Source organism: Pseudophryne corroboree, chromosome 5, assembly GCF_028390025.1.
Source record: "Pseudophryne corroboree isolate aPseCor3 chromosome 5, aPseCor3.hap2, whole genome shotgun sequence".
Taxonomy (NCBI): Eukaryota; Metazoa; Chordata; class Amphibia; order Anura; family Myobatrachidae; genus Pseudophryne; species Pseudophryne corroboree.
Genome location: NC_086448.1, coordinates 15,059,445 through 15,071,902, shown reverse-complemented (window position 1 = coordinate 15,071,902; position 12,458 = coordinate 15,059,445). Strand labels below are relative to the sequence as shown.

Here is a 12,458-nt window from a genome sequence, read left to right as displayed (position 1 = left end):
CACTTTCGGGAATTTACTAAGCTGCCGAGTTTTCATTTTTCGTATTTTCCAATGTCGATGTTATTCGTATTGTCTGGGGCAGTGTTTTACAGGAGTGATGAGTAAAACACGGCTGGATCAGTGAGATCCGTGCAGGGCTTCATTGTATACAGTATGAAAAGAGTTGAAACAGTTAAAAGTCTTTCAAACACATTGCGTGGGGTCCCTCCTCCTAAGCATAACCAGCCTCGGGCTCTTTGAGCCGGCCCTGGTGGTTTAAATACCGGGGGGAAATTGACTGGGGTCCCCCCGTATTTAGCCAACCAGCACCAGGCTCTTGGGCCGGCCCTGGTTCCAAAAATACGGGGGACAAAAGACGTAGGGGTCCCCTTCCTCCAGGCACCCAAGGGCCAGGAGTGAAGCCCGAGGCTGTCCCCCACATCCGTGGGCGGTGGATGGGAGGCTGATAACCTTTTGTGTGTAAAAAAAGAATATTGTGTTTTGTTTTAGAACTACAAGTCCCAGCAAGCGGGAATTAACGGTCCCGGCGGTACCTGTAGTTCTACAACAAATACCCAAATAAATACAAGACACACACACTGTGATAGTACAAATTTATTAAAACACACACACACTCATATTTACCTACATCCCACGCCGCCCAATCACGTCCCCTTCTCCATGTAGAATCCAAACCTTTACCTGTAAAACCAAAATTCCAAAATACTCACCTATTATCCAGTGATGATCGGTCCTCTTCTGTCCTGAAGTAATCCACGGCCTTGTCAAAAATAAAAAAACCGAAAGCCCGATCCACGCCACTAACCACCCACAAGAGTGACCCCAATTAACCCTGCGGTTAACCGTAGACCGCAAAGTTCCCATCATAAGCTAGAATGGAGGAGCGCGATCCTCCATTCTAGCCGGTGCGCTACTCCTGATTGGCTGCTGGGATCTCCAGTGACAGGACTCACAGGGGTCCCGGCATTCGGGGAAAGGGGTTTCATGTCTAAACATGGAACCCCTTTAGTGGCATGATTCAGGCTTTCGTTTTTTTTTTTTTTTTGACAAGGCCGTGGATTACTTCAGGACAGAAGAGGACCGATCATCACTGGATAATAGGTATTTTGGAATTTTGGTTTTACAGGTAAACGTTTGGATTCTACATGGAGAAGGGGACGTGATTGGGCGGCGTGGGATGTAGGTAAATATGAGTGTGTGTGTGTTTTAATAAATTTGTACTATCACAGTGTGTGTGTCTTGTATTTATTTGGTTATTTATTTTGTTGTAGAACTACAGGTACCAGTGGGCCCGTTATTTCCCCGAATGCTGGTACTTGTAGTTCTCCAAGTACCAGCAAGCGGGGGAGGCTTGCTGGGACTTGTAGTTCTAAAACAAAAGACAATATTATTTTTTTACACACAAAAAGGTTATCGGCCCCCCCATCCACCACCAAGGGATGGGGGGCAAAGCCTCGGGCTTCACCCCTGGCCCTTGGGTGCCTGGAAGGGGGGACCCCCTGATTTAAGGGGTCCCCACTCCTCCAGGGCCCCCCGCCCAGGGGTGACTAGTTGGGGGGGTAATGCCAAGGCCGCAGGGAACAGTATAAAAGTGTCCCCCGGCTGTGGCATTATCTTCTCGGCTAGTGGAGCCTGGTGCTGGTTTTAAAAATACGGGGGACCCCTACGTCTATTGTCCCCCATATTTTTGGAACCAGGGCTGGCCCAAGAGCCCGGTGCTGGTTGTCTAAATACGGGGGGACCCCAGTCAATTTTCCCCCGGTATTTAAACAACCAGGACCGGCTCAAAGAGCCCGAGGCTGGTTATGCTTAGGAGGGGGGACCTCACGCAATTTTTTTTAATGATTTTTAACTATTTCAGACCCTTTTACACAGATAAGCATGCACGGATGTCACTGATCCGTTCATGACTATCTGAACACGCCAGCAAAAAGCAGGTCTATTTGAAAGCTCCTCTTTTTAACGAATTCTATGCTTTCCCGGCAGTGTTTGGCTATTGTTGGCAGTGGTTGAGAATACAAATTCTTAGTAAATTACCTAGTTGTATAAAATAACAGCCATGTTTAACCGATGGTCTATTCATTCGTATCTGTGATCTCTGCTGGGAAAAACAATACGATTAGCCCCAACACTGCCGAGATTTGTGTTTAGTAAATTCCCGAGATGACACTTAGAAGAAAAATACAAACTCAAATTAAATTGTGACCTTAGTAAATATACCCCTCCCTCTGTATCTGAGACACTTCATGTACTGCACACCTCACTGACTCCGGTGCTCAGGTGATAGAGGTCATGTTACTGGGGGGAATATCCTGTATGTTAGCGACATTCCTTTTCTTTGCTGCATTGTACAGGTGATAGATGTACTTTCCAGCTGTAAAGGGCATCAGGCCGTGCCCATTACGGTCCCCATTCCCCTGTTCTCTCTGTGGGACATAGCAGTGATAATTATATTAACATATAATAAACGTGGTCAGCTGTATCTGATATATAGATATAAAGCTGTCTTGTCCTGTCTAGCTGCCTTTCGGTGAGGATAGGCCATGTATAACAGACCATAGTAGATCCACTTTTATAATGATACACTGTTGTTGTGTATCAGTAATAGGATGTTATTTCCCATGTGTCCTCACTGTTGCTATAAATGCTGAGTATTTTGCATGTCCTGGCTCTGTTCTAAGGCTGCAAAAGTAATTTCTGTCTCTTGTTCCAGAAAGACAAAACTCTGGGAAATCCCCTCAGATTGGACCCTCGGTTCCTCTGTTAGATCTCGTGCCGCAGACTCCGCACATGACCCAGCTCCTCAACCGTTGGCAGCAGCTCTGGTTTCTGTCATTGGACCGGCAGTGCCGGCTTCAGAACGCACAGCAGAGGCTCCAGGAGGTGAGTTCCCTCATCGCAACTTCTCACCACAAATTCTTCCTATAACTCCCGTCCTTATCTTCAGTCTGGTCTGTCCTGATGTTATTGAGATATAAACCGCAGGTCTAGTTCCTGGTTAGTGACTGCGTCTTGTCTCTGGCCTTCTAGTTGCAGGAATTTGCGCACTTTGACTTTGCGGTCTGGCGGAAGCGATACATGCAGTGGATCGGGCAGATGAAATCTCGCATTCTGGATATCTTTCGCGGGATAGACCGAGACCAGGATGGGCGCATCAGCCAGCGGGAGTTCATGGACAGTGTACTGTCCTCTAGTGAGTGACCGGCAGTCTTTGTGTGTCTATGGCACTGGGTAGGGGGTTAAGACTATAAGTATATGGCCACAGTCACAACGCCCAACCTCACATCAGTTGTTAAGGAATTCATCTGGGGCAGAACTAGGCAACCTGAGCGCTGTGTGGCTGCGGTGGTACTACAATTCCCAGCATGCCCAATAAGATGAAAATTTATTTTCTTGGATAATAATCAGATTTTTAATAACAAGCAAGTGTGTGTGTGTGTGTGTGGGGGGGGGGGGGGGTGGTGGTCTGATATATAGATGACTTTTCTTGAATATTTTCAGATAATTCAGATTAACATGCTCTGTGGTCTAGTGATATTTGGCCAACATCACACACATTACATACAAAGGAACATTTCCGGGCCGGAGAAGAAGAATGGGGTTCAGGAGGGTCTATCAGAGACCAGATAAATAGTTTCCGTCCTCTGTTTATTGGGATGAGTGATGTGTTGGAGAAGACGCCATTACTGCGTTACTAACCAGATAATAATCACCTCACAGGGTTTCCCACAAACTCTCTGGAGATGACGGCTGTGGCCAATATCTTTGACATTAACGGTGATGGTTTTATAGACTATTACGAATTTGTCAGTGCCCTGCACCCCACCAGGGACCCCCTGAGAAGATGCGCAGATGCCGATCAAATTCAAGATGAGGTAAGAAGAGGAAGCTCTCAGGGTGTCCCAGTGGCTGGGCCTTGGCCGCCCTTGTAACCATGGTTGTGTCTGTGCTACAGGTGAACCGGCAGGTGGCTCAGTGTAACTGTGCAAAGCGCTTCCAGGTGCAGCAGATCAGCGCCAACCGATATCGGGTGAGTAGGGAAAGTTCTCCCTCAGCTGAGTGTAGAAGACTCGCCCAGCTCCTCCTCTTCCTCTGACTTAACCAGCTGCCAGACCTTACTGTCTCACCAGATATATCTTATTATAACACAGTGGTGGAGGGGATTCAGTATGATATCCTGATGGACAGGATGCCGGCGGTTACCGACAGCGGCATCTTGACCATCAGAATCCCAACATCCCCCCAGAAAGTACCCTAACCCTCCCCTGCCCCCTCCCCTAACCCTTCCTTGAGGGTGCCTAACTCTAACCCTACCCAGTGGTGCCTAACCCTCCCCTGCCCCCTACCCTAACCCTTCCCGGTGGTTCCTAACGCTAACCCTCCCTGGTGGTTCCTCCCTTACCCGTGACCCTCGCCACTTGGTGCCTAACCCTGACCCCACCTCCCCAGAACCTAACCCTTCCTGTCCCTACACCCTAACCCTCCCTCTTCGGGAACCTAACCACCCCATTCCCTGCACCCTAATCCCCCCTACCTCCCCGGGAACCTAACCACCCCCTTCCCGTCCCTGCACCCTAACCCCCCCTCCCCGGGAACATAACCACCCCCTTCCCGTCTCTGCACCCTAACCTCCCTTCCAATGCCTAAACCTAACCTTCCACCAGCCGCAACAGGACGCGAGCGAATCCTTCTCAAAGAATGATCGTGATTCCAGGGCGACAACATTATAACGCCAGGATTCCGCACGTCGGTATCATGACGCTGGGATCCCAATCTCCATTGGGAATTTCACGGCGGTCTTATGCTGTCGTTCGGGATTCTGGCGACGATATTTCGACTGCCGGGATCCCGTCTGGCAGCATTTTAACTACATCCCGCTAGAGGTGGACCTCTGTACAGCAGTATGTTATGTCGGCACTTCTCCCTTTCTAATTTGGTGTCGGTGATCATCTGTCACAAGCACATTTGACTCCAGCATGGAAGCCATTGTGGTTGGGCCATTGTAACTGGGCCTCTAGGCATTCTGATCTCCATAACAATGGCCGCCATTTGTATAAAATAGTAATAGTGACACCTGGAACTGATGTTCTAGCCAAACCTTACCCAGGACCTTTCCATCAGCAGAATAATACATCTAAAATTCTACTATTCATTGGGCTCCATCCTCAATATAAGTCTCAGGACAGGGGCAGGTGATTTACCGACCAGACGTCAGGACTCAGCCCGTGTTCTGTCTATCCGCTTCCAAATGACCACCTCCGTGCCTGTGTGTGTGTATACAGTATGTATATACTTTATATATGGAAATATATGGCACATGGCCATTGCCAAGCCCTCCAGCCAGGGCCTCCCTGACACCTAGATGTAGCCATAGCTATCCCAGTCTCCTGAAGCTCAGGTTGTCTCAGACATAATACTACAGTCGCAGCTTATTCTTCTCTCATCTGTTCCTTTCTTCCAGACTTCTCTAGTTTGATCTCATTCTGTCTCTGCTTCTCCCTCTAATCCCTCATCCCTGCAGACCATTGCTCTTCTGTCCCCTTCTTCTGCTTCAGTAGCCACATCAGATAGCCCCTACCCAATGCTAAGCCCTGAGCCCTGAGCTATTGCCCCGTGTGATTTCCCAGCATGCCTTGCATTGCCCTGTGTGCGCCCCCCTTTGGCTGGCCGCTCTGCCTCTGATATATCCCTTCTGGCAGGCTGCTACGTACATGTGTGCTTTCTCAGCGGCCCCACTGTTAGATATCTCCCCTCTCTGCTTCTAGGTGTCATCTCCTGTGGGGTCACAGTGTAGTTTCCTGTCCTTGTGGCTTCCTACTGTCTGTACCGCCATCTGTAGCAGACGTGGACCTTTCTATCACCCCAGTCCTCCCACACTAGACACACCTGTCATAGGTGTCCCTGTGCCTGTAGCTCCATGTAGTAGGGAAGTCCCTGTGTCTGTAGCCCCATGTAGTAGGGATGTTCCTGTAGCCCCATGTAGTAGGGATGTCCCTGGGGCTGTAGCCCCATGTGGTATGGATGTCCCTGGGGCTGTAGCCCCGTGTGGTATGGATGTCCCTGGGGCTGTAGCCCCATGTGATAGGGATCTCCCTGTGTCTGTAGCCCCATGTAGTAGGGATGTCCCTGTGCCTGTAGCCCCATGTAGTAGGGATGTTCCTGTAGCCCCATGTAGTAGGGATGTCCCTGTGTCTGTAGCCCCATGTAGTAGGGATGTCCCTGGGGCTGTAGCCCCATGTAGTAGGGATGTCCCTGGGGCTGTAGCCCCGTGTGGTATGGATGTCCCTGGGGCTGTAACCCCGTGTGGTATGGATGTCCCAGGGGCTGTAGCACCGTGTGGTATGGATGTCCTTGGGGCTGTAGCCCCATGTGATAGGGTTCTCCCTCTTTCTGTATCCCCACGTGGTATGGATCTCCCTGTTTCTGTAGCCCCCATCTTGTAGGGACTCCCTGTGTCTGTACCCCTATATGGTAGGGATTCCCCTGTGTCTGTACTCCCATATGGAAGGGATCTCCCTGTGTCTGTAGCCCCAGGTGGTAGGGATCTCCCTGTGTCTGTAGCCCAATGTGGTAGGGATCTCCCTGTTTCTGTAGTTCACATGGGAGGGATCTCTCTGTGTCTGTAGCCCCATGTGGTAGGGATCTCCCTGTTTCTGTAGTTCCACATGGGAGGGATCTCCCTGTGTCTGTAGCCACATGTGGTAGGGATCTCCCTGTTTCTGTAGTTCCACATGGGAAGGATCTCCCTGTGTCTGTAGCCCCATGTGGTAGGGATCTCCCTGTGTCTGTAGCCCCATGTGGTAGGGATCTCCCGGTGTCTGTACCCCCATATGGTAGGGATTCCCCTGTGTCTGTAGCCCCATGTGCTAGGGATCTCTCTGTGTCTGTAGCCCCATGTGGTAGGGATCTCCCTGTGTCTGTAGCCCCATGTGGTAGGGATCTCTCTGTGTCTGTACCCCCATATGGTAGGGATCTTCCTGTGTCTGTAGCCCCACGTGGGAGGGATCCCTCTGTGTCTGTAGCCCCATGTGGTAGGGATCTCCCTGTGTCTGTAGCCCCATGTGGTAGGGATCTTCCTGTGTCTGTAGCCCCATATGGTAGGGATCTTCCTGTGTCTATAGCCCTATGTGGTGGGGATTCCCCTGTGTCTGTAGCCCCATGTGGTAGGGATCTCCCTGTGTCTGTAGCCCCATGTGGTAGGGCTCTCCCTGTGTCTGTAGCCCCATGTGGTAGGGATCTTCCTGTGTCTATAGCCCTATGTGGTAGGGATTCCCCTGTGTCTGTAGCCCCATGTGGTAGGGATCTCCCAGTGTCTGTACCCCCATATGGTAGGGATCTCCCTGTGTCTGTAGCCCCATGTGGTAGGGATCTTCCTGTGTCTGTAGCCCCATATGGTAGGGATCTTCCTGTGTCTATAGCCCTATGTGGTGGGGATTCCCCTGTGTCTGTAGCCTCATGTGGTAGGGATCTCCCTGTGTCTGTAGCCCCATGTGGTAGGGATCTCCCTGTGTCTGTAGCCCCATGTGGTAGGGATCTTCCTGTGTCTATAGCCCTATGTGGTAGGGATTCCCCTGTGTCTGTAGCCCCATGTGATAGGGATCTCCCAGTGTCTGTAGCCTCCCAGGATAAGGATCTATGTCTGTAGTCATCCACAGATCAAACTGATTACCCCATGTATTTAGCTGTGTGTACTGCATCCCCCACCAGCCCATATTAAGGGTCTCCCTGTGTCAGTAGTGCCGTGTGCTAGGCATCCCCCTCTCTCTATCCCCCCCTGGTGGCATCTCCCTGCCTGCACCTCTCCCCTCGCTGTGTCAGAATGTCAGTTTGTCTCTCTCTCAGTTTGGGGAGTCTCAGCTCCTGCGCATGGTGCGGATTCTGCGGAGCACCCTCATGGTGCGGGTGGGAGGCGGCTGGATCGCTCTCGATGAATTCCTGGTGAAGAACGATCCGTGTAGAGGTGGGTAAGGATATTGTGCGTCATATATGTGAATCAGCCCCAGGTTCTATTAGCACATTTATTATTTTTCAGACTGTCATAACTGGCAGACATCAGCTTAAATAAATACTCCACCCTCGTCCCGGCTGAGTCATGTAACGTTACAGTATCACTATACAGGGGGAATGCGCAACTTTATTTCCACCACAAATACAATGAAACATTCATCCGTGTTTAAATAAACTCCGGCTGCAACAGGACAGGGAAGAGAGTATAGGAGAATGTATAGGACAGGGGAGAGGGTATAGGAGAATGTATAGGACAGGGGAGAGGGTATAGGAGAATGTATAGGACAGAGAAGAGAGTATAGGAGAATGTATAGGACAGGGGAGAGAGTATAGGAGAATGTATAGGACAGGGGAGAGGGTATAGGAGAATGTATAGGACAGGGGAGAGGGTATAGGAGAATGTATAAGACAGGGGTAAGGGTATAGGAGAATGTATAGGACAGGGGAGAGGGTATAGGAGAATGTATAGGACAGGGGAGAGAGTAAAGGATAATGCATAGGACAGGGGAGAGGGAATAGGATAATGTATAGGACAGGGGAGAGGGAATAGGAGAATGTATAGGACAGGGGAGAGGGTATAGGAGAATGTATAGGACAGGGAAGAGGGTATAGGAGAATGGATAGGACAGGGGAGAGGGTATAGGAGAATGTATAGGACAGGGGAGAGGGTATAGGAGAATGTATAGGACAGGGGAGAGGGTATAGGATAATGTATAGGACAGGGGAGAGGGTATAGGAGAATGTATAGGACAGGGGAGAGGGTATAGGAGAATGTATAGGACAGGGGAGAGGGTATAGGAGAATGTATAGGACAGGGAAGAGGGTATAGGAGAATGTATAGGACAGGGGAGAGGGTATAGGAGAATGTATAGGACAGGGGAGAGTGTATAGGATAATGTATAGGACAGGGAAGAGGGTATAGGAGAATGTATAGGACAGGGGAGAGGGTATAGGAAAATGTATAGGACAGGGAAGAAGGTATAGGACAGGGGAGAGGGTATTGGAGAATGTATAGGACAGGGGAGAGGGTATTGGAGAATGTATAGGACAGGGGAGAGGGAATAGGATAATGTATAGGACAGGGGAGAGGGTATAGGAGAATGTATAGGACAGGGAAGAGAGTATAGGAGAATGTATAGGACAGGGGAGAGGGTATAGGAGAATGTATAGGACAGGGGAGAGGGTATAGGAGATGTATAGGACAGGGGAGAGGGTATAGGATAATGTATAGGACAGGGAAGAGGGTATTGGAGAATATACAGGACAGGGTAGAGGGTATAGGAGAATGTATAGGACAGGGGAGAGAGTATAGGATAATGCATAGGACAGGGGAGAGGGAATAGGATAATGTATAGGACAGGGGAGAGGGAATAGGAGAATGTATAGGACAGGGGAGAGGGTATAGGAGAATGTATAGGACAGGGGAGAGGGTATAGGAGAATGTATAGGACAGGGGAGAGGGTATAGGAGAATATATAGGACAGGGGAGAGGGTATAGGAGAATGTATAAGACAGGGGTAAGGGTTTAGGAGGGGTAAGGACAGGGAAGAAGGTATAGGACAGGGGAGAGGGTATTGGAGAATGTATAGGACAGGGGAGAGGGTATTGGAGAATGTATAGGACAGGGGAGAGGGAATAGGATAATGTATAGGACAGGGGAGAGGGTATAGGAGAATGTATAGGACAGGGGAGAGGGTATAGGAGAATGTATAGGACAGGGAAGAGAGGGTATAGGATAATGTATAGGACAGGGAAGAGGGTATTAGAGAATATACAGGACAGGGTAGAGGGTATAGGAGAATGTATAGGACAGGGGAGAGAGTATAGGATAATGCATAGGACAGGGGAGAGGGAATAGGATAATGTATAGGACAGGGGAGAGGGTATAGGATAATGTATAGGACAGGGGAGAGGGAATAGGAGAATGTATAGGACAGGGGAGAGGGTATAGGAGAATGTATAGGACAGGGGAGAGGGTATAGGAGAATGTATAGGACAGGGGAGAGGGTATAGGAGAATGTATAGGACAGGGGAGAGGGTATAGGAGAATGTATAAGACAGGGGTAAGGGTTTAGGAGAATGTATAGGGCAGGGGAGAAGGTATAGGGAAATGTATAGGGCAGGGGAGGGGTGGTCTTCAGTATGCCGGCGGTCGGGCTCCCGGCGACCAGCATACCGGCGCCGGGAGCCCGACAGCCAGCATACCGACACTTATTCTCCCTCGTGGGGGTCCACGACCCCCCTGGAGGGAGAATAAAAAAGTGTGGCGCGCATAGCGCGCCACCGTGCCCGTAGCGTGGCGAGCACAGCGAGCCCGCAAGGGGCTCATTTGCGCTCGCCACACTGTCGGTAAGCCGGCGGTCGGGCTCCCGGCGCCGGTATGCTGGTCGCCGGGAACCCGGCCGCTGGCATATCGTAGTGAACCCCAGGGGAGAGGGTATAGAAGAATGGATAGGACAGGGGAGAGAGTATAGGAGAATGTATAGGACAGGGGAGAGAGTATAGGAGAATGTATAGGACAGGGGAGAGGGTATAGGAGAATGTATAGGACAGGGGAGAGGGTATAGGAGAATGTATAAGACAGGGGTAAGGGTATAGGAGAATGTATAGGACAGGGGAGAGGGTATAGGAGAATGTATAGGACAGTTGAGAAGGTATAGGAGAATGTATAGGACAGGGGAGAGGGTATAGGAGAATGTATAGGACAGGGGAGAGGGTATAGGAGAATGTATAGGACAGGGGAGAGGGTATAGGAGAATGTATAAGACAGGGGAGAGGGTATAGGAGAATGTATAGGACAGGGGAGAAGGTATAGGAGAATGTATAGGACAGTGAGGGGGTATAGGAGAATGTATAGGACAGGGGAGAGGGTATAGGAGAATGTATAGGACAGGGGTAAGGGTATAGGAAAATGTCTAGGAGACGGGAGAGGGTATAGGAGAATGGATAGGACAGGGGAGAGGGTATAGGAGAATGTATAGGACAGGGGTGAGGGTATAGGAGAATGTATAGGACAGGGGAGAGAGTATAGGAGAATGTATAGGACAGGGGAGAGAGTATAGGAGAATGGATAGGACAGGGGAGAGGGTATAGGAGAATGTATAGGACAGGGGTGAGGGTATAGGAGAATGTATAGGACATGGGAGAGGGTATAGGAGAATGTAGAGGACAGGGGAGAGGGTATAGAAGAATGTATAGGACAGGGGAGAGAGTATAGGAGAATGGATAGGACAGAGGAGAGGGTATAGGAGAATGTATAGGGCAGGGGAGAGGGTAGAGGAGAATGTATAGGACAGGGGTGAGGGTATAGGAGAATGTATAGGACATGGGAGAGGATATAGGAGAATGTAGAGGACAGGGGAGAGGGTATAGAAGAATGGATAGGACAGGGTAGAGGGTATAGAAGAATGGATAGGACAGGGGAGAGGGTATAGGAGAATGTATAAGACAAGGTGAGGGTATAGTAAAATGTATAGGAGAGGGGTTAGGGTATAGGAGAATGTATAGGACAGGGGAGAGGGTATAGGAGAATGGATAGGACAGGGGAGAGGGTATAGGAGAATGGATAGGACAGGGGAGAAGGTATAGGAGAATGTATAGGACAGGACAGAGGGTATTTGAGAATGTATAGGACAAGGGAGAGAGTATAGGAGAATGTATAGGACAGGGGAGAAAGTATAGGAGAATGTATAGGACAGGGGAGAAAGTATAGGAGAATGTATAGGACAGGGAAGAGGGTATAGGAGAATGTATAGGACAGGAGAGAGCGTATAGGAGAATGTATAGGGCAGGAGAGAGGGTATAGGACAGGGGAGAGGTATAGGAGAATGTATAGGGCAGGAGAGAGGGTATAGGAGAATATATAGGACAGTGAGAGGGTATAGGAGAATGTATAGGACAGTGAGAGGGTATTTGAGAATGTATAGGAAAGGGGAGAAGGTATAGGGGAATGTATAGGGCAGGGGAGAGGTTATAGGAGAATGTATAGGACAGGGGAGAGGGTATAGGAGAATGTATAGGACAGGGGAGAGAGTATAGGAGAATGTATAGGACAGGTGAGAGGGTATAGGAGAATGTATAGGACAGGGGAGAGGGTATAGAAGAATGTATAGGAAAGGGGAGAAGGTATAGGGCAGGGGAGAGGGTATAGAAGAATGGATAGGACAGGGGAGAGAGTATAGGAGAATGTATAGGACAGGGGAGAGGGTATAGGAGAATGTATAGGACAGGGGAGAGAGTATAGGAGAATGTATAGGACAGGGGAGAGGGTATAGGAGAATGTATAGGACAGGGGAGAGAGTATAGGAGAATGGATAGGACAGGGGAGAGGGTATAGGAGAATGGATAGGACAGGGGGAGAGAGTATAGGAGAATGGATAGGACAGAAGAGAGGGTATAGGAGAATGTATAGGACAGGTTTGAGGGTATAGGAGAATGTATAGGACAGGGGA

The 12,458-nt window shown here is 49.7% G+C and overlaps 1 protein-coding gene across 1 annotated transcript in view; it reads left to right on the top strand.

Moving 5' to 3' along the window:
• The window catches only part of PLEC (plectin), a 647,147-nt gene that overhangs the window by 582,171 nt on the left and 52,518 nt on the right, over nt 1-12,458 (top strand). Inside the window, exons 66-70 of the mRNA XM_063924739.1 lie at nt 2,714-2,883; nt 3,031-3,193; nt 3,721-3,875; nt 3,956-4,030; nt 7,843-7,960. Coding sequence (XP_063780809.1) covers nt 2,714-2,883; nt 3,031-3,193; nt 3,721-3,875; nt 3,956-4,030; nt 7,843-7,960 — 681 coding nt within the window. The remainder of the gene's footprint in view (nt 1-2,713; nt 2,884-3,030; nt 3,194-3,720; nt 3,876-3,955; nt 4,031-7,842; nt 7,961-12,458) is intronic.